Source organism: Ixodes scapularis, unplaced genomic scaffold (genome assembly GCF_016920785.2).
Source record: "Ixodes scapularis isolate PalLabHiFi unplaced genomic scaffold, ASM1692078v2 PGA_scaffold4__175_contigs__length_147842914, whole genome shotgun sequence".
In the NCBI taxonomy this organism is placed as follows: Eukaryota; Metazoa; Arthropoda; class Arachnida; order Ixodida; family Ixodidae; genus Ixodes; species Ixodes scapularis.
Genome location: NW_024609879.1, coordinates 103127564 through 103151645, shown reverse-complemented (window position 1 = coordinate 103151645; position 24082 = coordinate 103127564). Strand labels below are relative to the sequence as shown.

At 44.0% G+C, this 24082-nt stretch overlaps 2 protein-coding genes across 2 annotated transcripts; both read left to right on the top strand.

Moving 5' to 3' along the window:
* The first annotated feature begins 5843 nt into the window (after positions 1 to 5843).
* On the top strand, positions 5844 to 6650 carry LOC120839076 (octapeptide-repeat protein T2-like). The gene is made up of 2 exons (XM_042293662.1): positions 5844 to 6498; positions 6623 to 6650. Exons 1-2 carry the CDS (start codon positions 5888 to 5890, stop codon positions 6648 to 6650), a joined length of 639 nt encoding a protein of 212 aa, XP_042149596.1. The 5' UTR covers positions 5844 to 5887.
* Positions 6651 to 8473: 1823 nt separating this feature from the next.
* On the top strand, positions 8474 to 23355 carry LOC120839077 (protein arginine N-methyltransferase 3-like). The gene is made up of 9 exons (XM_042293661.1): positions 8474 to 8497; positions 9033 to 9135; positions 10988 to 11108; positions 13265 to 13600; positions 15258 to 15484; positions 15699 to 15841; positions 20607 to 20741; positions 21906 to 21993; positions 23246 to 23355. Exons 1-9 carry the CDS (start codon positions 8474 to 8476, stop codon positions 23353 to 23355), a joined length of 1287 nt encoding a protein of 428 aa, XP_042149595.1.
* Positions 23356 to 24082: the final 727 nt, after the last annotated feature.

Here is a 24082-nt window from a genome sequence, read left to right as displayed (position 1 = left end):
ATTAATTTTGAAATATTGAGTCTGAATAGTTACAGTGCTGTCTCTACTATGCTCCGTTTCACTTTAAGTTAAAGCATAGTGAACGGTATGGGCCATCCCAGGTGATCCAGCGCCGGAAGAGTATCACATGACTTTCCAGTTGTGTGGAACGGGAGGCAGAGCTCAAAGTCGCATCAGACTTGACGCTAAATTGACTGGGATGGCTCGTAGTGTATGCTGCGCTTCAACTGAAGGTGAAACGGAGTATAGCTGCTAAATTTGGCTTTGGAGTTCCGTGAGGCATATATATTACAGGCTACATTTCTGGTAACCGACATGTTGTCAACAAGTGCTGTGCTGAACAGTTACTAAGGTGTCAACTTGGGTATTAAGGCAACTTGGGACAAACATTTTATCTTCAATATACCCATTCATTAGCTAAATGTGTCTAGCCTTTGTTGGTTATAAGTGCTAATTATTTTGGGAATTAAGATCAATGTTTGTCCTTTAAGATCATCAGAAGTTCTTTATTTCTCTGTCACGTAAGAAAGATTTTTTTCCCTCACAAAGTTTACTTCACAATTAGGCTAAATGTCTTTTTTAGTGACTTCTCTGCTCAGAAAATTCTTGTGCAAGAACCTGGGGCTGCGTTCGAATCTTACTCGAATGGCGCCGAGTTATTCCGGCGGATCAAGTCACGTGACAACACAGATGCAGCAACGCTGGACGCGGGTAGGTGTTCGAACGCAACGGGTACGATAACTTCACCCAGGAGTGAGATAGAAGCTGCGTTCGATTTACTTGCACTTCCGGCACCCGTGCAGAAAAGTGTGGGTGGCGTGGGCGGTGTACTTCCGGTCGTATCTCAATACATATACCGGAAGTAGTCTGCCCTACACTTTTCTGCACCGGCGCAGGAGGTGCAAGTAAATTGAACGCAGCTTCTATCTCACTCCTGGGTGAAGTTATCGTACCCGTTGGGTTCGAAAACCTACCCGCGTCCAGCGTTGCTGCATCTGTTTCGTCACGTGACTTGACCCGCCGGAATAACTCGGCGCCATTCGAGTAAGATTCGAACGCAGCCCCAGAGTGCCCATCTGCTGGCTGCGATCTGGCCAATCTGATCTGGCCCACCTTTGGGCGCAGCCATCTTAACGTCACGTGATCACTAATGTGGCAAACAGGCAAGATGGCGGCAACCGGGGGGGGTGCCATTTTTGACCGCTGGTTTACCGCTCTAAGTTTACTCAAGCTCGTTGGTTATAAGTGCTAATTATTTTGGGAATTAAAATCAACGTTTGTCCTTTAAGATCATCAGAAGTTCTTTATTTCTCTGTCACGTAAGAAAGATTTTTTTTCCCTCACAAAGTTTACTTCACAATTAGGCTAAATGTCTTTTTTAGTGACTTCTCTGCTCAGAAAATTCTTGTGCAAGAACATTGGAGTGACAAACATCTGAAAGTTAAACATTTTGATTGGCTGAAAAAAGTTTAAAAAAAAAGTGGAGCTTTTTATAAAAGCTATTACCTCGAAATAAAACTGGGATAGATAGACATGATTGAAAGCAGATTACAGAAAAGAGTATTCACGTTTTCTCAAGTGAAGTGAATAACTTCTTAGAGCGGTTCAGCAGCAGTGCTATTTGATCAACGACTTTCACACAGGCGAAGGTGGGGTGAAATCGCTGAGAGAGCTAGTCTGCGACTAATTTGCCCGAGACGAGGAAAGATAGAAACGAAGCTAGCACACTGCGGCTATGTATATGTGCTTGTCCGTTTTTAGCTGTCCTTGTTGTGGGTAAATTGATTTTTTTATAATGTAGCTCATGTAGAAAAGTAGTGGTCAATTGGCAATATATTGGGTGTCTCAAATAGTGGCCAGTCTCTTTAAATCGACCACAAAATTCGGTTTCTTAACCTGTCGCGCTAGGATTTTGTGCACCGTTGCCCACAGGTGGTGTATTTTTTTCTATAAAAATTGCAAAGAGCGAACTAACTGAGGAAAAAATAAAGAAAGAAAAAGGCTTAACTGCTATGGAAATGCAGCGAAGGCAACGGTCTTCAAAAATAGGGCGCCCTATTGTTTGAAGACTGGTGCCTTCGCTGAATTTCCAAAGGAGTTAACCCTTTTTCTTTCTTTACTTTTTCCTCAGGTAAGTTCGCTCTTTGCAATTTTTATAATAAAAAAATGCACCGCCTGTGGGCAACGCTGCAAAATCTCCTAGCGCAATAGGTTAAGAAACCAAATTTCGCGGTTGATTTAAAGAGCCTGGCTGCTACTTGAGACACCAAGTTAATGTTACACGAATGTTGAGGACAAAACATACCACAAATGTTTGCTGTGTGGTCATTGGAAATATATAAACAATGTTAATAAATTATGTTCCACTAATGTTGAGGGCATAACATACCACAAATGTTGAGGGCATAACATAGCACAAATGTTGAGGGCATAACATAGCACAAATGTTTACTGTGATGTTACGGGAATGTTTTCAGATAACGTTCCAGCAACATGACATTTCGCGGACATTAGCCACGTATACACAACGTTGGCGGACCACATTCCAGTAACATTGTGGCAACATTCGGTGCTACTAGGGTGTACTGCAAGCTGCGTCGACGCCGTACAAGAAACTGCGAATTTGGTGTAGGCACGCTGTCACTTGCAAAAAACAGCGAGATTCCTACGATGTCGAGCTTGAGGTGAGCATTAAAGGAGCTGTGCAACGATTTTAATGTTGAAAGAATTGGCATCTTCTACTTTTGATGTTGTTTATCTTGTCACAAAGGACAGAAAACACACCTTGTTCCTTCAAAATGTTGCGCTTTTGGCGCGTAATCGCGAGGCAAAAAATTAGAATATTTCCCGACCTGCAGCAGCGGTGACGGCCATGAGAGCCACGCGGCATGATATCAATGGGGGACTTGTAGAAAGATAGCAAGTCGTGCGAATACCTACTCGATAAAAGGTAATTTGTCTATAAATCTTGTCGTTCCAACATAAATATAAATGCATCAAAAACCTAGTATCAAGACAAAACCTTTATTATACAAAGTTTTAGTGGCACCATCTATCTGAGGTCAACAAAACTGTCAGCTCTATCTGCTACCGCGAACAGCCGCCAGAAGCCAGAGGGGGACGGGGCAGGCATGTAGCCAGGGGGGTGGCCCATGGGGCCCGCCCCCCCCCCCCCCCCCCCCTCCAAAATCTTCAATTTTGCTGGGGCCTCCTCTCCCCCCTCCCCCTCATACAACATTTTGTCATGGGCAGGCCCCCCCCCCCCCCCCCCCCCCCCCAAACAAAATCCTGGATATGTGCCTGGGATGGGGGCAGAGCCGGATGGGGATGGCCGGACCCGGATGAGACTTTCCTCCTTTCACCATATTGTTCACGCTGCGCTCGCCAGCATGTAATCACGCGGTCGCGAGTGGATGAGTTCTCATTGCTCACGATGGCTCTAGAGAGAAAGCTTCATCGGAACTCTGAGCGACCCCATTGACGTCACAGCGCACGTGACTCGGAAGATGAAGTTGAGAGGTGCCGAAAACCTCAATCTTCTTTGTCCATTTTTAAAATAAAAACGAACATGCAGGCAAAAGCAGTTTTTTGTACTTCACTTCAGAAAGGCCGAGAGACCAACTCCCAAATTATTTAAGCAAAGCACTAAAATTGTTGCACAGCTCCTGTAAGAGATACGTTAACGCGCCTTGTAAGCAAAAACACCTAAACTGCAGTCACTTTGTACAGCCAATGCGATCAGCTGATGACCAACCTCAAAAATGTGCTAAAGCAGATGCAAGTAATTGAGCGGCGACCGGCCGTCTGTTGGCCGAGCAGATCGTTCTTACTGCACACTGCTTATTGAGCTCTTGTAGCTTTTCCTGTGCATTTGCGCAGCAAGATTCTTGCCCTCTAGTGCGTTAGTGTACGTGCACGCTTGTCTTTTGAAAGAAAAGCTCTCGCTCGTGACTGCGCTTTTACTGCTGATTTCATCTTGCAAAAGATGTAGTTCAATCGGATCACTGGTTGGGCAATGTAGTGTGTTCCCATTCATAAAATTCGCATGACATGTTTAGATGAATGCCATGGCCGCTTGATAGAGTTGCAGTGCTCAGCAGAACTGGGAGGGCGAGCTTACTCAGTCTGCTGGGCGACTAGTCGTTTCCTCCACCCAACCTTGTATGGCTTTAATGGGAATCTGTATAAGTTTACTATGGGGTTAAGCCCTTCCTCTTCTTGACAGTTATTGATGCAACAGTAACGTCGATGTCAACGATAGTGTTGCGATGCAAGATAATATCCAGCTGGATACAAGATAGTATCCAGCATGAATGCAAGATACTAGCTTCCACTTATGCTGGAGGGAATATATTGCCATGGCTTGTCACTTGACTCCTCTGCCTGACATCAGTTCACCAATAGATCCTTGTGGATGTAGAAAAACACACTCTGGCAACACTATACACTCAGATTGCATATGCGTAACATTATACAAGAAAACACTATTATACCTTTGTAGTCACACTTATAGAACTAAAATATGCATGTGGAAGGACCATCAGATATGACATGGATTCTTTGGATGCTTGTAGACTACGGTTCATCGAGCTTTCCTCGATCTCAAAGGTACATGACCAAGACTGGGTGCCACAGTAACATTGGCGGCACCAGGAGCTGCAGCGGGGAGACATCTTGGGCTGTCAGGACAGGAACGGCACCAGGGGCCGCAGCACGCCGAGTTGTAGGTGCCAGACCCTAAGGTGGCACGTGGCCCAGGCTTATAGCTGAAGCCGCATTGGTGAATGTGGGGAACATGTCGTCATCAGTCACAAAGATTTATGTTGTGGACGTTATAATGTACGTGTCATTTTGGCTGCGTTCCATGTTGTTCTGTCATCTAATCTATAAGTAACTGGTTCTACTTGTTCATGTATGCGTTGCGGTGGAGCATAATTTTTGCGCATTTTCCCTCTAATGTTGGGTTTGAACACACTGATTGACCAGGAGCAAAAGCAGGTGCTTCACTGCTCGCCCGGCATCTGAATATTTTTTCATCCTTGTTTGATACTCTGACTCTATCAGGAAGTCCTTCCTGAACGACATGTGGCGGGACGGCGGATTCTGGGGGCCCTAGGAGATGCAGTCGCGTTCGGTGGGTGCAACCATGTAGAAGAAAGGCTGGCGTTTCTCCAGTCGCAGGGTGGCGCGTACTTCGATAAACACCGATATATTCCGTAATGGCTTCAGAAAACGTACGACGCTGGACGAGAGCCAAGTGAATGACAGACTTAAGAACTCGATTGAATCGCTCTACCTGCCCATTAGCTTGGGGATGGTTGAGGGATGACTTCGCATGTTTGATGCCATGCATCTCAAGGAACTCACTGAAGTCCTTCGAATTGAATTATGGACGCTAGCTTGCGTTTGCCGTCGAAGATCAGAAAACTGATCTTTGAATGAACATAGCACTTTGTGTTCATTCTGTTCTTCAAACTGGGACACTAATTATCGCAAGAAAATAACTTGCCTCGCACAGCCGAGTACTGCAAGAGGTGCGAGTGAAGCTCGTTCTACTGATCCTCAAAAGTCATCGTGTGCGGTGTTTGTCGCCCTCCGTGATACGAAAAAGCGGTTTTCCAGTCCCATGCCGGTTAGTACCAGTTGGTTGTGGTTAGTACACCCTAGTATCAAACGCTCGAAATGTTGCAAAAACAACGACTGCGAAGACTGGAGCCACTAGTCTTTTGCGAAAGCGCGGGAAAACTTTGCCCACGTGATCGCAGTGTACCAATAGGGAGCGCGGATTGTCGGCGAACTCTCAGAGTGGAGTGCGGCATTTCTCGAGTCGAGTGAGCGCCGATGGCCGACCCCCGACAGGGCGCCGATTCGCGTCTATTGAAGCCCAATGGCTTTTCGAGTGGAGGGCCTCGTCCAGATCCATACTCCACTCATGTCGATCACGCCGTCATCGAGTGCGTCCAGTACGGATGCCGCATCTACGTCTGGTCCTGCTCGGCGACGTGGTCGGCCACGTAAGACTGAAGCCGAGAAGGCGGAGACGAAGGCTAGGCGTGCAGAGGCGATGCGCCAGAAACGGGCAGAAGACTCGGAATATCGTGCGAAGGAGGCAGAGGCCAAGCGGCAGAAGAGGGCCGAACATCCCGAGTATCGTGCAGCGGACATCGAAGCGAAGCGTCAGAGGCGGCGTGATTACGCCGAACTGCGTGCCCGTGAAGCCGAAGTGAGGCGACAGCAGCGACAGGACGATCCGGAGATGCGAGCCAGGGAGGCCGAAGCGAAGCGGCTGAGACGGCGAGCCGAGGCGGAGCAACGAGCACGCGAGAGACTCGGCCAGCATGTTAGTGCGACAAACGTGTTTGAGAAGCGCTTCACGCAAAATCCCTTTGGCTACTCGTGCTCTGTATGCGGCCGCCTTTGGCACAAGAACGATCTGAACCTTCTACCCGATGCCCACTCTGCAGTGGTTGTCGACGCGTTTCAGACGGACGTGTCTGGGTTAAATAAAGTGTTCTGTCATAAAAAAAAAAAAAAAAAAAAAAAAAAAAATCGCTTTTGCGTTTTACGGCGTTTGCTACCGCCCGATACAAAAGCTGTAGCCAATACAATCTCTATCGAACAGCTGCGACAATATCACCTCAATGGCGTAGTTGATGTGATAGGGCAAACCATGTATCGAATGGCGGGTATTTAAGGTGAAAAGTAATTGTGCTACCAGTAACATCCGGCACATTCACTCTGAAGAAAATCGCCAACATTCACACTTCATTTTGTGAATGTTGCTGATACAGGGGGTATTCGCGACTCCAGCGACCTATAGGGGGCGCCCCCACCAAACAAACATGGCGGCTGAGTCCAGGTCGCGGCGGCTCGGCCGGGCCGCCTCAACAGGTGGCGCGTTCAATTTAACAGATTTTCTTTTGTTTAATGCCCAATTTTATAGGTATTTGAACTGAGACGGTTAAGTGTAGCCGGTGCAGATAAACTTGCAAAGCATAGTTTTGTTTTGCCGGTGTTTTTTTCTTCTTTTCGTGTCAAACTTTCGTTTCGGAGATTTCGTTCAAAACCGAAACTATGGGCTCCGGAGAGACGGTAATATACTAATCAGTTTTGATCATCTAAGGAAAGCGGCGATGACTATAGAATTGTTCCACAGAGAGTAACTTTACAGCTAACTCGCATGCCTCGACCATGCGACTTATCTGTCCGCGAAATCGAGCTTTTGTGCGTATCCGCGTTTACAAAACAGCTCCAGTCTGCTCGGCCAACAACACAGGCTGCAGGAAAATTACGAAAATTAAGCAACCGCTTCTTGATCCAAGGACCATGTTAATCCGCCGGCGCCCCACTAAGCAGCTGATACTCGCATTTCAATTCAGGTTTTAGTAGCAATCGAGAAGTAATTTGACGAGCGGGTTATGTATTATATTACGTACTATGTCCCACTAAAGCGATATTAGTATATTCTTCGGGTTGAAATATGAGCTTAGTTGACTAGCTATAAGGTGATCTGCTGGATAAAAGTATAGTTAACAGAAAGAGAGATACTACCTAAACTCAGCCATATAGTTTTAGCCGGCAGCACGAAGACAAACTGAAGAGAGTTCATCGGAAATTCACGCAGAACCTCTCTGCATTGAACTTTGCTTCGAATCCTGAACGGAGAAAATGAGTATTTTTTGTGGCCGGTCAACTTGAGCATTGTAAACGGATATTGCTGCTGGCTTTGACGGGGGTATAATATAAATATTGGGAGGCGCAATAGATCAAAATGCCGTGACAGCTTCTAACGTCGCGAAACTCGTCCCCCACCTTTTGAAAACGGATAATTTCCCTCATTAATCGTATGCAGCGAGCAGGTTTTCCCGAATCAAGTAATTGCGAAATCAGCCCAACTCCTTCAGTGTGGTCCAGAGGCTTTTTCGGCGAAAAGCAGTCAAGATGAATAGCCAACGCACAGACCGGCGTGGGTGGCTCAAACTTGAAGCCAACCGAACGCAACCAAACTCAAGAAAAACAGCTATCGAACCTTCCCATTCATTTGACTGCAGCATTGGTGTTTCCTCCAGTATCAGTTACCAAGCAGTCGTCACTTTGAATGTGATTCGAGACAGACAAGAAATCAAAAAGTTTTTCCGTGATTCCTCCCCATCCAAGAAATCGAAAGCACGCGACCGTGTGCTGTGGAGTAAACGGGCTTTCAAACACGTAATAGAAGAAAACAATCTACTGAGGCTTCACCACACTAATTATCACTCAGGCAAACTTAAGAAATATTCGGACCTTCTTCAAATTACATCGTTCGCCACCGCGCCGACAACACGTCTCCGCGAAAGCCATCAGAGACGCGGAGGGGCGCGGAGCGACCTGGACCGGCTGGTTCCCGGTTTTCCCGCTTGGCGGCGTCCGTTTTGCTGGAGTCGCGAATAAGGCAGTGCTGTCCGTACTGAAACAAAATAGTGCCAACACAAAGATGGAAAGTACGGGACAGGACAGAGTGAATAGCGCAAACACAAAGCAGGGACGGGACAGGACAGAGTGAGTTAGTGCTCTGTACTTCTCATATTTGTGTTTGTGCTATTTTATCTCAATATGTACCTTGAATACCAACTATCCCAGCTATCAACCTTATTGTAGGTGCTGTCATTTGAGCATGTTGATGTCTCTGGCATGGTTGCGCACACACAAAACCGGAGACCGGAGATATAGTCGACCATCATAGGAATCCCAGGCAACTTTAGTAACGGCCTGTTTTGAGACTTGAAACAAAGGAAACACAAATGGATGATGACGATAGTCTGGAGCAGACGTCATAATTGAGCAAATAACTTCCAGAAATCGAGAATGTTTGCATGAACCCAAATTGTAGAAACGTTCACTGGTAATTTTTTGTCGGAGTTCAACACAGTTTAGTGTATCCATGCATCACATTGCACAGTTAATTCTTAGCATTGAAAACATGATAGCTAAAACATTGCTGAGTGCTATGAAGCGACTGACACTGTCCTTTCATCAATTTTTTTTCTCTATAGGACATAACCGTGGAAGGTCTTCAGCGGATAGACGCCTCCAATTTTTCGTGGCAGGACAAATTTCTCCATCCAGAATTGCCAGGTGACCTCCCCTTAACATACGGTGAGAGGAGTCCAGACTTAGTCATAAGTAATAAGAGTAATAACTGCATCAGAGTGGATAAATGGGCCAGTTGGCTCATATGGCTGATTGGAAAGAGTGTCAAAAAAGGCGGGGACCATAGACAAATTGAACAAGACAAGGCACACTTGCAACTGACTCATAAATGACTACCGTAATATCCCGAGATATAGCCCGCCTAAAATTGAGAGCAAATCAAGTAAAAATGAGGCGTAGGCTAACTTTCGGTGTGCAGTCAAGAAATGTTGCAAAAATGCTATTTCTAGATCATGTGTCTCTGCCAAACATGTTGTCGCGGCGAGAGGCAATGAAGCAAAAATGGCTGTACTTCCCAGTCAGCAATGTTCGCGTATATCCCGCCATAGCTAATTAGACATATTTATGCCAAGGTTATCATTGATCCGAACTTTACTATTACTAGGAGTGGGCTATCTTTCGGTGTTTAAAAGAAAATAACAATTCAAGTTAAAAATAGGGGTGGGTTACCTTCCAGGGGTGGGGCATATCTCGGGATTTAAGGTGGGTACTTTCTAGATGGCTCATATTTATATTTTTTAGTAAACTTAAGTTGTGATGCACCTTGTTGTGTTCTACTTGTCTGTGGTCCCCGTGTTTTTCGTTGCCTTTTCCAGTCAGTAAGAACCAGTCATAAGAATGTTGCACAGCACGACATATGTCTGGAAAGGAATGTAGTCCAGTGCAGCATGACTGCTAGCTTGGAGTCTTTAACTTGCACCCTGCTGTAGCAACCACAGAAAAAAATTACCACAAAATGTTTTTTGATGTTGAAACTGGCAGCATCTGTGCTTGAACTCACAATCTCTAGAAAAATTAAATTCTACACAAATATGGTAACAAGTGGTGTTTGAGCCAAAGAATGTCAGCAAGAACTGATGCTGTTAAATGTTGCAAACTTTGTTTTTCATTGTGTTAATTCAGATTTACTTGCATATTTTTGTGCTTATAAGGACGTTGTTTGCAAACGGAGTTATCGAGACAGACACTCTTTTTTTCTCCGAGAAAAGATAGCAAAAACAATAAGTTAAAGATAATTAATGTTTTAAAGGAAGTCAAAGTTTTTGGAAGAATTTGTCCTGTCCGTGCAAGGTCTAGTTTGCTGTGGGATGCGTGCTGCATCTCTATCCATGCATTATTTTTTTACAGCGGCATATTAACACATTATTACGCCACTGTAAGAAAATAATTTATGGATAGTGATCCAGCTCGACACTTGAACAGGCATTGCAGTTTCAGGGGGGGGGGGGGGATGGAATGAGAAGACAGGATTCCAAATAAAGGCAATAACACTAAAACAGAGTATGAAAAGCGACGCTGGCAAGCCTCATTGACAAAAGTTCCTGGAAATCCAAACAAAATATATTGAAATTTAACACATGTGCGGGCAGCATCACACCTATTTATTAATCTGCCTTTCCATTAAATTCATAATTTAAAATTCTGTGAAGTGCATGGACTGTGGTAATGTTACACAATATTTAGAAAAAATATTCCGAAGCCACTTCTGTTTACACACGTTTCAGAGGGTCAGAATTATATTGTTGACGCATACAGCATGCTCATTGTACCATAGACTCATTGAGGCAGAAGTTAACAAAGTTCATCCGCGACCCAGGCGAACAAAAACACCGGTTGGTGGCGCTTTGTGTTTAGGTGTTAGGGTGAAGAGGGTCACAATGGTGCGCTGCTGGCACATTTTTGGTCACCGGTTCCACCGGCAAGGGCTCGCCAGCAATTGACCACCAGAATTCGCCTTAAGATATTCTTGATAGCCTTGAGGCTTTATATATTTTTTATGGTGTGTGTTCCCTAACAGATGTGGAGGACTTAGAAGCAGGAGGTTACATCTACAAAGATGCTGTCACCATCAGCCAAGCTGAATACACCAGCCTGCGTCGCCGTCTGTATCAGGCTGAACAGGCTATTGAAAAAATGAGGTGCGTAACAATCTTATAAAAAAAAAGTATGGAACAAACTCAACACACCGTACGAAACATTAATTTGATTTCAGAATTAGTTGTGTTTGCAAAACCAAATCAATCAGTGTCTGTGCAAAGTGTTCCTTGAGAAGATCACATGGCACTCACATGGCATGGAATTAGCTTTGATGGTTCGTAGTTTCCTCTGGAATCCATTGTAAGGTGAAACAAAGTATAGTTTGGTGCTTTCGCACAAACTTCGAAATGGATCCGGTATATTTGGAGCTGCATACAAAATTGCCTAACAAACTGCAGTATTTTCTACTTGGTAGGCTTTTTCAGAAGAAAACATAATCAATCCAGGGGTAACCTGGTTTGCAGATGTCCTTAAAACCGGCCCTCCCACAGCCCCATCTCCACTCCGCAGTTTCGTCATCCTCTGGGTAGTGCAGCATGAGGCGAAGGCCATGCGTTTTGGCATTTGCGTTTCATTCCATTCCGATAGTACTGCGTGTCCCCTGAAAGCATTTGCCGAGTTTCTTTTACCACAAAAATAAACCATGCATTGTGGAACGCTCAGTTTCCACCCAAATGTAGCACGGGTGGTCCGGACCAGATGCCAAGGTGTCGGAATTAACGGTCGTCTTATTAGAAAGTTAAAAGGGATTTTCTGAAACTTTAACGGGAAAATGGGGTTTGTCCTCAGTAGCCCATCTCAATATATTTGGGAGCTTCGTCAGCGGCCATTTCCCCATTAAAAATTTGCAGAAAGATAGCTTATAACTTTTGAGCCGGACAATGGCAAGCTCTAAAACTTTGGTGTCCGGTCCTGACAGCTAGCGCTATGCTTGTGCAAAGATTGAGCGTTTGGTGATGCATAGCTTCTTTTCTTTTCGCAATTCAAAAGACTACTTTTTTTTTTTCTCTCTTTCTTTTTTTTTTTTTTTGGGGGGGGGGGGCACTTTGTGCTATAGGGTCCTTAAAATATTATGCCCTCTTACGGTCGATCTGAAAATACTCCACATTGGGGTGTTAACAAAACACCAACAAGCTGGCAAGTCTATAACTGGTATAATACTCGCTTCCAAAAGGCTGTATACAGTCGACAGACTTGCCATTTTTATGGTGTCTTTTGCGCATGCCATTGTGCAGTATTTTCAGATCGACCAAAAGAGGGCGTAATTTTTTAAAGATGATATTGCGCATAACTGCCAAGTTTCCCGTATTACCCAAGAGACTCCCGAATTCGTTGACCATTTCGTACAGTTCTACGATTGACAAGAAAATCTCCCGAAAAACGCAAATTACCCCCCCCCCCCCCCTTTCCCCGCACCTAAACAAGGGGTTTTTGCCATCACAGCAGGTGGCTGCAATGATGGCGAGGCCTACCGGTATCTCGCTAGCATGAGCAGTGCAATATGAATGTAATGAAGTTATCTTCTTGTAAATTTATTATCAATATTTATTTTTAAGAAAGCATTGTTTTTGTTGCCACTGCTCGCATCTGTTCTCGTTGATCCCGTCCAATTTCGCCGACCAATGCCAGGTGATACCAAATTCCGGCATCGCTCACAGAGCACTTTCCGGTGATTATATTTTTATTTTCAGACATATTTTCATATTAAATATCTTCTGGGCTGTCTGATTATATCGCTGTAACCGATATGCCAAGGGTAATCATGTCGCTATATCCGTCTTATTTTTCATGACCCATGCTAACATTAATGGTTTAAAAAAAAGTGGTCGTTATAGCAATATATCATAGTAAATGGATTGCACTGAATAAAGTGTATTATTGCATATAATTGTAAAAGTGCTTAATTGTATTATTTTGTTCAATTTATATTTGTTAAAAAATATATTCAGCAACGTGATTATTTTTTTTTTCTTTTGTGCCGGTGAATTGTACAGGAGAATGGGACCCATACTCCGTTTTAAGCTTAGACAAGAAGCTCTGCCTTCAGAGCGAGTTTTCTGCCCTTGCTAACACAAGTATGAACGCGCGGGCACGCGCAACCAAAGCCTCAGCTTAAGGGTGAACGGAGTATGGTCGGGCGACGTGAGTCGCCTTTTGCCCTGGGCTCCTAGATGCGTGTCCGAATAAAGTGATTTTTGATTAATTTTGACCAGGACACACTTAAATTTTTTTAATACATTGGATGTTTGCCACGCAGGCAGACTGGCAAAATCTTTCTGCAAGAAGGCGCTGTGTCGGCTGCATCGGGCGCCACATTTCCGACAGGGGGGCTCTGGGCAGACAAGGGCTCGGCATATTTTGAGTCGAACGCGCGTCACGGGATCCACCAGGAGATGCTGCAGGACGCGCTAAGGACCGAGGCATACCGTAAAGCGCTGGAGGCGAACGCTGAAACGTCGGTCAAGGGTCGGGTGGTGCTGGACGTCGGCTGTGGCACGGCCATCCTGTCCATGTTTGCGGCGCGGTGCGGGGCCAGCAGGGTGATCGGCATTGACCAGTCGGACATCGTCTTCCAGGCCATGGACATCATCAGGTGTGGGCTAGACTTTTATGACCTGTTGACCGCTTAACATTCCCTAAAAAAGCCAAGAAAGGACTTGTCAGAAAGCGTAGGTATGAGGACACTTACGTCACAAAAATAACGTTTTCCGTAAAACATAAATTTATGGTTCAATCTCTTTGTTGAAAGAATCATTTCAGCCATTTGAGAACATGATCCCATTTCGGCGTTGACGTCTCGACATAGGAGCACGTTTCAGAATTAAAGTGCCTCTGAAAAGAAAAAAAAAAAGTTTCTTTGAGGAGTCTAATTAGGACACGCATGTCGTAAAATAAAATTTATGCAAATATATATATATATATATATATATATATATATATATATTTTTTTTTTATGTTTATGGCGTCACGAAATGGTCGTTCACTCTTTCGACCTCAACGAGATGGTCATTTGCTCTTTCCACTTCAACGGGAAGGCGAAGCCGATCCACCTCTCCTTCGCGCTCCCGAAATGCCGAGAGAGAAAACATGTGGAAAGGAGGTGACTACCAACCAAATCGTGTCTTGCGCCGTCAATATTTCTCTAAAACAAAATCTTTTCTGCATAAAATTTATTTTTTGACATGTGTGTCCCAACCAAATTGAATTCTTTTTTTTTTTCTTTGAGGGGTTAAAGAGCTTTAGAACAGATTTGAATCGGTCCCATCCTATGCGTCTCTACGGGAAGGAACTCCCGGTACTTCAAACTTTGCTTTATTCAAACAAATTCTCGGTCCCCCTCGAGTTTGAATTAATGAGAATCGACTGTATTGCACAAAGATTTTTATGGGGGCCAGTTTTGTGATGTAAAAGCATTAACTGTCTCATGGAGTGAAAGAGCCATACAGCTCTTTTACTCTGCTTCGATCCCATTGGCTAGCGCACGTCCACAGCCAACGGCACCTTTTACATCGCTGCGATCCCATTGGTTAGCCCGCGTTGACCAGGCACCCATTCGCTGGACACGCAGTGCCATGGGGTGGCCGATCATTGAAACTGACGCACAGCGTCAGTTTCAACCACCGGCCACCTTATGGCGCTGCGTGTTCGTTAGCACCAGTCAGCGTTCCAACAGCGAAAGTCGAAAGCCTGTCTTGTACGTTTGTCTTCAATGTCCCTCTTTTCTTATCATAAATTAGGAACCACGCTCAACCATCTACAGCAAGATTAACATGCTTTCGCATTCAGAGGTGCCTAAATAAAACTCAACTTTTTTTTTTTCAATTTTTTTTTTTGTGATACACATGTCTTATTTTGACGCTTAAACAGATTTCTTTGGGGAGAAGAAGTAGTTCACTGGCCATCTTGCTGCGACGTTATCCATTCGGAGCACAAAACAGTGGTGCTTACTCAAAAATAAAATGAATCTGCAATAGGAATCCCAGAAAACTGCTAGAAACCTCTCAATTTTAGGCACAGGGCCTGAAATTTAGAGATTCTAAACCTTATATGTTAGGTAAGGTAAGTGTTCCATTTTAAATTATGTGCAAGGTAATTTTGAGAATTCCTGGTGTAGTCCATTCAGTGTTGCAGTGGAAGCTTTGCATCCAAACTGGTAGCTCTGAAGGAAAATTCAGCCGTATGTATGCTCTCCAGCAGGTCCATACGATTTGAGTGGGTAACCTCGTTTTCCGCATGTGCCCTCTTGGCAGGGAGAACAAGCTGCATGGCACGGTGACCCTGCTGAAAGGTCGCCTTGAGGACATTGACCTGCCCATGGAGCGAGTGGACGTCATAATTTCGCAGTGGATGGGGTACTTTCTGCTGTTCGAAGGGATGCTGGACACTGTACTGCACGCACGAGACCACCACTTAAAACCAGGAGGTACTCTCCTACCCAGCCGGTGCGACCTGTTCCTCGTGCCACTCTGCGACAAAGGTGCCTACCCTCCATTCTTATCACACCTCTCCCCCCCCCCCCTTCCCTTCCTCAAAAAAAGAAAATCCTTTGTATCCCTGTTGGTGCAAAATATTAAAAATATTAATGTTTAAATTAGTTTGTGAGCTCTGACGAACATGTTCTTACCTCGTATTGTTCTCGAGCCTGTTCACTTGCTCAGACCGGGGTTTGGGTTGCCATTATTGTCTGGCAGCATTGCACCAGCGCCACATAGGATTCTGGGGGGACGTGTGTGGCTTCAAGATGAGCTGCCTCAAAAAGGAAGTGGCCAGGGAGGCTCACATCATGCTGGTCGGCCCCGAGAGCGTCTGCTCCGTTCAGCCAGCCCTGGTCAAGGTGATTATTTTTAGAGCGCAGCTCTTAGGCGCCCGCTTCTAACTTGAGCGGCGTCGGCATCGCCGTTGGCATAACTGTAAGGTCACGTGACCCCCCCAGGTCACGTTAACCCCCCAGGTCACGTGACCCTCCCAGGTCATGTGACCCCCCCAGGTCACACGACCCCTCAGCACCGTTCCCCTCAGTACACTTCCCTCCTCCTCCTCAAAAGCTGCGCTTCGATTCGGCGTTACAGGGAGTTGTAAACGGCCTTCATTTTTTTGTTTGCAGTCAAGTTCTGGCCTTGTGTAATTCTTTTTTTTATAGTGTATTTACCATATTTTCTATACTATTTCTCACATCCTATACATGTCTAAAAGTTGAAATTGTACGCAGTGCAGACGTTTTACCGGTGCAGACTATACAAGGATTTGATTTTCAAGATTGTTTAGATTGTTCATTATGATGAGATGTGAATGAGATTTTGTGAATGAGAGATTATGATCATTTCTGTATGACACAAGCTTCTTTGTGAGTTAAGAAGGTGGGCATTTTTAAGGTGTATTGTTTAGGAGAATTGCTTTAGTGTGGAATGTACACCAGGTTCAGGCTTTGCAGGGGATGTGGACCATGGTCTGGGAAAATATTGTATATTTGTTTGTTTCCCTGCCCATTTTCATGACACCAGGTTAAAATACACCCTGGCATGACTGCATCGACGAGTGTGGCAGGAGTGTCCTGGTTTCAACCATTCCCTTTAACCAAAACAAGTACAAGTGTTTGTAATCCTTTAGAGTGCAAAACATTTTTTTTCAAATATTAGTTTATTAGTTGTGACAAATGCGTTGGTACATTACCGTAGTCGAATATTAGAAATACAAAACACAGAGGGTCAAGAGTGTATGATATACAGATTCCATTTCTATATTTATTTTATTATTTTGAAAGTAAATTTTTGATTGCATGCATTCTTGCAGGTATTGAACTTCGTGGTATTTAATTTAGGATAATAAAGTACAACCCTTGATGTTGAAATTGGCGAGAATATACCATTTTTCCTTTCAATTTTTTCCCAAGATTTTCATAGACACATACCTAAATCTTTGTTTTCCTGCCTAACCACCACCCCCACGAAAGAAATTTTTTAAAAATTAGAAACACACGAGCTAGAAATCTTACTGGTTTTGCATAGTCAGAATTCACATTTGCTGGTGATTATTATCTGTGGATATCTCAATTATGTGTCGATAAGAACTTGGACGGCTGAATTCTATGCATAAATCAGCTCTCTTTGCAACATGGTCTTCTGGTCCCTTGTGAGACTTTAGCCGGTGGTTGCGGCCGCACCAGGAGTCTAGAGGCAGTAAAACATCTCTTATTTCTATGTGCCTGTCGTTTAAAGACGGAGCGTGGCTTCCATAAAGACAAAACGGCGAATAAATGCCCCCTTTGTTTGGGGTATCAGAGTATACGGCAGTTCTATCATGTTAATTTCCTGCACCTCATTCTCGAAGATAAGACTAGCGGCAATCTGTAGGCGTTTGTCAGCACGTACCTTGGACATCGGAAAGCCCCATGTCAAATGTGGGACAGTACACACTCTATTTGGAACACTGCACTTCGTTTGAGGGTAACCTCAAACAAAGTATATCAGTGTGACGGAGGCGAAGCGCGTGGCTGCCCTCACTTAAGGTACAGGGGCGAGAGCGTAATCCAACGAGTCGAAGAAAAGGGGACGGAGGAACTCCCCTCTTACCTAACCCTCTTTCGTGAATTCTGGACCTCTCTTTTCTCCCCCTCCAGCCCGTGGTCTTTTTGGCAGTGCTGTGTGCAAGTAGTGAGGTGGGGCATAGCAGTGATGTGATTGCTGCGCCATTTGCACCCAACTGCATCAAAGCACTTACACGGCTACATCGCGCTACATTTTGCCAAAATGTGAGGAATTATCGTCAACATTGCGCCAAAACTTAATTTGAATTTATTAGAACTGAAAATTTAATAAATCAGGCCCTGCTACATGGCTGGATCGTTACGGTATAGGCTGGTGAAAATTCCCAAAGCTTTCGCTTATCGCCTTAAATAACATCATATTCAAACTGATCTCTGTAACAGGTATTGACAGTACTTGGAAGTTCTTGGAAGTTTCCCAGTATTCCTCATGCTTGTCTCTTCTGACTGGATAGCTAGCATCGTTGAGTGTGCTAGTCACTGCGTAGTAGGCGTGGGAGTTTTGTATATCTTGCTTTGCTGCAGTGCACTTGCATGGTAAGGGGAAAGCACTCCCCAAAAACCAAAAGTTATATACTACTTTTAAAAAAACAAAAAATGAAATTTGCAGCGAGTATATATGATAGCGATATTCTGATGATATCTTTTTTCACATTCAAAATTCATCAAGGATACTTGAGTGTTGCAAAAATTTTTTATGAACTGCACTATATATTTGTTTTTTAATGACAATTCTCGTGCAGTTATTATGTGCATCTGCGCGATGGCACAATGAATACAGAACATTAAATATAAATGAGCTGGGAATAACCTGAAAGTCTCTGTAACAGATATTTTAATTTTTTAATTTTTTTTTAAATAATGAAACATACCTTATTTACACGAATGTAGGTCGACTCATTTAAAAAAATTTGAAAAATCTGAAGCGGGGGGGGGGGGGGGGGGGGGGTCGACTTATAATTGAACCAAAGCATTCCACTGTCGGCAAAAAAGGAAACAATGGCAATATCAAAAACATGTTGACATGTAATGAGTTCAGCCGGCTGTACCTGTTGCATTGCGCCGTTCCATGCGCTCAATTTACAAGCTCTAACATTTTAGACGAATCCCCGAGACTGGGGGGAAAAAGGACAACACAACACAAAGTCTCAAACACAGCTGAAATTTATTGGACAGAATATCGTGGTTTAATAGGGTACAGGTGCCTGGAAGAACCAAAAGGAACAAAAAGGGAGAGGATGGACTTCTTTTTCCCGAACACAGAAGAGGGGGAGGACATTGGCCAGAAGCACACCGGTACTGTTCTAACTCAAGCAAAAGGGGGGAAGGGGAAGATCTCTTAACCCACCTCGGTGAGGTCCTGATATACATCACAAAAGAAAGGGCTGTGGGATGGTGACCCATTAGGGGAAAGATCAAACATGGATAAAGGCGAACAACCCCCGACATTAGTCACACCTGAAGCAAAGGGGCAGGAGTGAAACTTAAACCCAAACAAACATCCTACACAGATATAATGGTGACCTCCAAACAATCAAATTTGTAGAAATCTTTTCAACTTCGTGTCCAAATTAAATGTAGGATGAAGGCAGAAGGCATCGAGTTTGCACTCGAGGCTGGGCTTTTGAATGAGACGTCCTGCCGTTCTCGTGTGTTCACCATAAAACGCGCCCCTAAAGATTTTATTTTTTGCTGATGTGCAATGGGGGGGGGGGGGGGGGTCGACTTGTAAATATGGTATTTATCGTTTACATGCTGATTTCTGTCATCACAAAGTTCTGCTTATGAAATGTCATTGATGTGCATAATCAAATGACAAAAGCTTCGTATTATATTGAAATTAAGAACTGCAGTTTAGTTAGAACCTTGCAGTTTAGCTAGAAAAAACATCAATTTGGGTACTCGAAGTTATTATATTTTAGAGCTGTTGCAGCACACTTTATTGTTCGGTTTACGTTTGATTTCGTACCTAAAATAACCATGCACAGCAGATTCTGCTGGCCTTCATCAATCAACATCTTGTTACTGTAGCCTGTAGTTCTATGCGCAATTAAATAGCTAGCTAGCGAATGAAACCTGCCATGCTGCTGACGCCATCAGAAGGTTGCCTAGAAGCAGGAAGGCAAGATAGATGTAAACATATAAATCTTAACATGATATTCGCGCTGGTATTAATAAAAACAAAATATGTGCTTATACTCCAAAATCACTTTTTGCAGCTCCAAAATGGGCATTTGGCTCCTCCAAGAGGTGCTCCAAAATCACTCAAACCGAACACATCACTGGTATAGTCGCGCACTGATTGACTCCGCAGGACTGTGGCCCTCGCCGTTTGCCAAGTCACAGCAAGACGGAGCATGGTAGAAGTGAAGAGCGATTGCTGAATCGGTGCACAAAGGAAATGAGCGCTTATTTTTGCATGTGGACTGACACCTTTCATACTTCATTTCATGTAGGGCCTTTCTTTGTCATAAGAAACAACATAAACAACTGTTTGTTTTTTTAATTCGGATTTTGTTCGCTCTACAGTCAAACCACGGGGGGTTTGCTATTAATCGTCGAAATGTACTCGTCATTCAAAATTCTCCGGCTACAGTAGAGAAATGTGAGCTATTGTATTTACTCGAGTAATAGCCGCACTATTTATGAACAAGGCCCTTACGTCTACTTTCTCATAACACGTATACAGCCAATCATTGCATTGCACATAAATAACATAGCGAATAACCAGATAGAGAGCACGATTCTGCATACAAATGCAATCTTCACGGACGGCATCTTTGTGCGAAGATGTTATCTCTATCCTGTAAACAGCTGAAACCATGTTGTCGATCGCGGTGATTGGAAATCTGCATGCTCCGCGGAAATGCGAACCCTCAGGTTTTCTTCATAAACAGTGCGGCTATTACTCGAGTAAATACGGTGATCTGTAGATGGAAGGTATCATGCCAGTCTGGTTAATGTAGTGGACATCGACTTTTCGTGTTTCTTGTGCTTGCCTCGTTTACGGTGATGTTTATGCGCTGACATTTCGTCACCTTTCTGTTAACGTTTTTAGAGCCTGGACCTCAACACATGCAGCGTGGCAGACATCAACTTCACATCAGACTTTGAGTTCGAGGTGGCGCCAGTGGCCGACGAGATCACCGCATTTGCCGGCTACTTCGACAGTGCCTTCGAGTTGCCAGTGCCTGTAAGAATCGGGACGTTTCCACACAGATAGCCGAATGCTGTTCCAAGATATGACTGAGAAGAGGAGTATTCCATGGTGCATAATACCAGGACACTATACTGGACGAGCGCGAGATTTAAAAGAATCCGACATGACTAAGTGCACTAAAATTGCAGTTCGCTGCCGGGCAGTCACGTGGGACTTTTCAAAATCTTGCGCACTTTCTTCGACTCTAAGAAAAGACTTGGACGCATGAAGGTTACCTCGACGAAAACAACACAAGGGGATATTTTTCAACATGCACTACAACTTTTGTGTTGGAGGTTTAGAGCAGAAAGTAATATTGGAAAAGTTTGCTAATTATTCTGCGTTAATTAGCCAGTTTTACTCAGGGCAGAAAATATCTTTACTTGCTAAATAGTACTTGGAACAATTCTGCTTTGGTTGGACACGTAGCTTGCTGCAGCTTTTTTAAGCTTTGACTTAAGTTAGCTGAAACGCCCTGTATATGCATGCCTACAGCCTCTGTCCGTGTGTTAATTTGTTCCGCCATATCCCAAGACATGGCCCACCAAAAATTGAAAGCAAATCGGGTGAAAATAAAGGAAAGGCTAACTTTCAGTGTAGGAAAAAGAATTTAAAAAAATTCAAGCTTTAGATTTTGTGACCTGCAAAACTTGTAATTGCAGGGAGTGGCAATGAACCAAGGATGACTGTCCTTCTGAGTCGGAAATGTTTGCCTATCTCCCGCCGTGGCTAAGTAACACCATTTCTGCCGAGGTCACCATTGGCCAGGGCCCTGCAATTAGTAAAAGTAAACTATGTATCTTTTTTTTTTTTTTTTTGTTTTAAATAGCAAGTTCTGTCAAAAGTAGGGGACGGGCTATCTTTCTTGGGTGGAGCATCTCTTTAGATATTACGATTTGCATATCTTTGTGCAGTCTATCTGCATATGCGTATATTGTTTGTGCTCTGTGCATGTATTTGTATACCCTCTGCGTGTGGGTATTTATGTGCATGCATGCTCTGAGGAGACAATAGCCTTCTCTTTTTTGTTGTACAAATGTTTGACATGAATAATGGTTACGGATTCCAGTTTCTTCAATCCTTATTTGCCTCATTTTGGGAGTCCGGTGTTTCTGGTCTTTACTCGAGGTTTGAATCAAGTGATACGATTGCTTGCAGGTCGTCCTGAGCACATCTCCGCAGGCGGAGCCCACCCATTGGAAGCAGACAGTGTTCCTGCTGGAGCAACCAATTGCAGTTAAGCCAGGTTAGTGATGCTAGGGTCACCTTGGGTTGTGCTACAATTCACCGTTTTTAAAATAACTGGTGTCACCTGTCAAAAAACAGGGTTAGAATGTTTCCAGGATGGAACAACGTGCACCCATTAGGAACAAGCTCCTTCATAATGGTGGGGAGAAGCTTTTTTGAATGAACTTGGGGGCAAAAGGTAAACCACAATAGGGATGTTGGGGGAGCTCATTCTAGGTCACTGCAGCTCAATGGAGTTAGCAGGATCTAGCTTTCTTCCTTGGTAGAGGTTTTCTTGGTTGAGTGTTCACTTGATTGTGTGCTTGTACTAGAAACTCCTGAACTGGCGACTTCTGAAAATGGTGAACAGCTGGTATGATTGTAGCTTCAAAAGGAAAGTTGCTGAGTGTTTACACTCTTTGCTAGGTTTGCACTCAGCTGCCAAGTAAGTGTTGCTACCAGGGTTCTCCCCAGAAATTTCTGAGATGTTTACATCTGACAATTTCCAGAGTTCTGGGGGATGAGTAGGGCGTGTTGTAGCTTCTGGTGTTCTCAGCAGTTTTTCTGCCGCACAGCAGTGCTTTTGTTTGCGTTGACTATGCAGTTCTGTTGCGTCTTGACACTCAAGTCTTCCAAACATAACAACCTGAGGTGTCATGCATTTCCAAAATCAGCATAATTTTGCCCAGCATAATATAGAGGTAAGCTGGACATTCATTGTAGAGATGGGCATTCAGTCAGACTGGTGAGTGGCAAAACCACCGCCGCCCACTATGGGGAGAACCCTGATCTTTACATATAAATAAATATGGTGTACAAAAATTGGGCACTTCTCAGCATGAAAGAGGACACTTAAAAACTTTTTTTTTAGTTGTTTATATGGATACTACTACTAAACTTAATTTGAGGATTATTGTAGGGTGGTTCTGTACAAGGGAGAGGCATATCTTTAGCTGCTACTGTGTTAAGCACAGCTCTTGCGAATGATAATGAGCATAAGCACATAATGCTCACTCTGGCAACAAGCAAAAATGCCTACGACATTTAAGAACAACCAGATCGGAAAATGCCTTAAAGAGTGCAATGGGCTCTCCTACTTACAAAGCCTAGGCTGGCAGATAAATGTTGTTATATATGACTGCTGTAAACTATAAGGTTTAGATTGCTTTGCACTCTAAATGCTAGGCAGTGCAGTTCTCGCTTGCCGCTTTTTTCTCACGGGTGATTGGTTGATTGATTGATTGACAGATTGAAAGTGTCTTATCTTACAGGTGAGAAGATTACGGGAAAGCTGGACTGCAGGAGAGATGCGAGGAGACGGCGTGAATTGCTCGTGGCCATTACACTCCGAGACCAGACCTACCAGTACTGCATCAGCTGACACTTTGGATACATAACATTTGTGATAAAGTAAAAACAAAATGTATAGGAAGGTTTTATATGGTTTTCACTCACTATCGTGTAGATAAGATGCTAGATGGATCTAAGTAGAGTCACTGTGTGGGTTCCCAGAGTAACGAGACTCCGTAGATTCGTTTTAGAACCGCAGTGCGGCATGGGAACAAAAACCATGGCACCACCGATCTTGGGTCCACGCGTCGACATGTTAGTTGGACGCAAGATGGTGGCGATTAGAGCCGCTTGAAGCGCTGATGGAGGTGAGTCTGGCGGTGCTTGTGTCACGTAATTGCTACCGTCCATTGATGCTCGTCAAGCCAAAACATGATCGGCGAGAGTGCGTATATTGTCGGCGTTGTCGGCAAAACGCGAAAAGGAATGCATTACTCTAGGAACCCACGCAGTGACTCAAGATCTAACCCACTGTAGAAAAACTGTGAAAATAAGGTTTTCATACAACGCTGTAATTTACCATGAATGTGAAGCTAAGGGGTGGCTTTGTTTTTGAAAAAGTATTGAAGGAAAAACTTCTCATTCAGAAGAAGTTACAAAATGGAAACCGAATGTTCCAATGATTCAATAGAAAGTAAAACTTTTTCAAGTCCTTTTTTCCTTCAAAACCTTTCTTCGCCAGAAAAAAATTAAATATCAACGTTAAGTCTGGTAACAATGTATCTTTGACGAATCTTTAGAAAAGTTCGGCAAAAGTT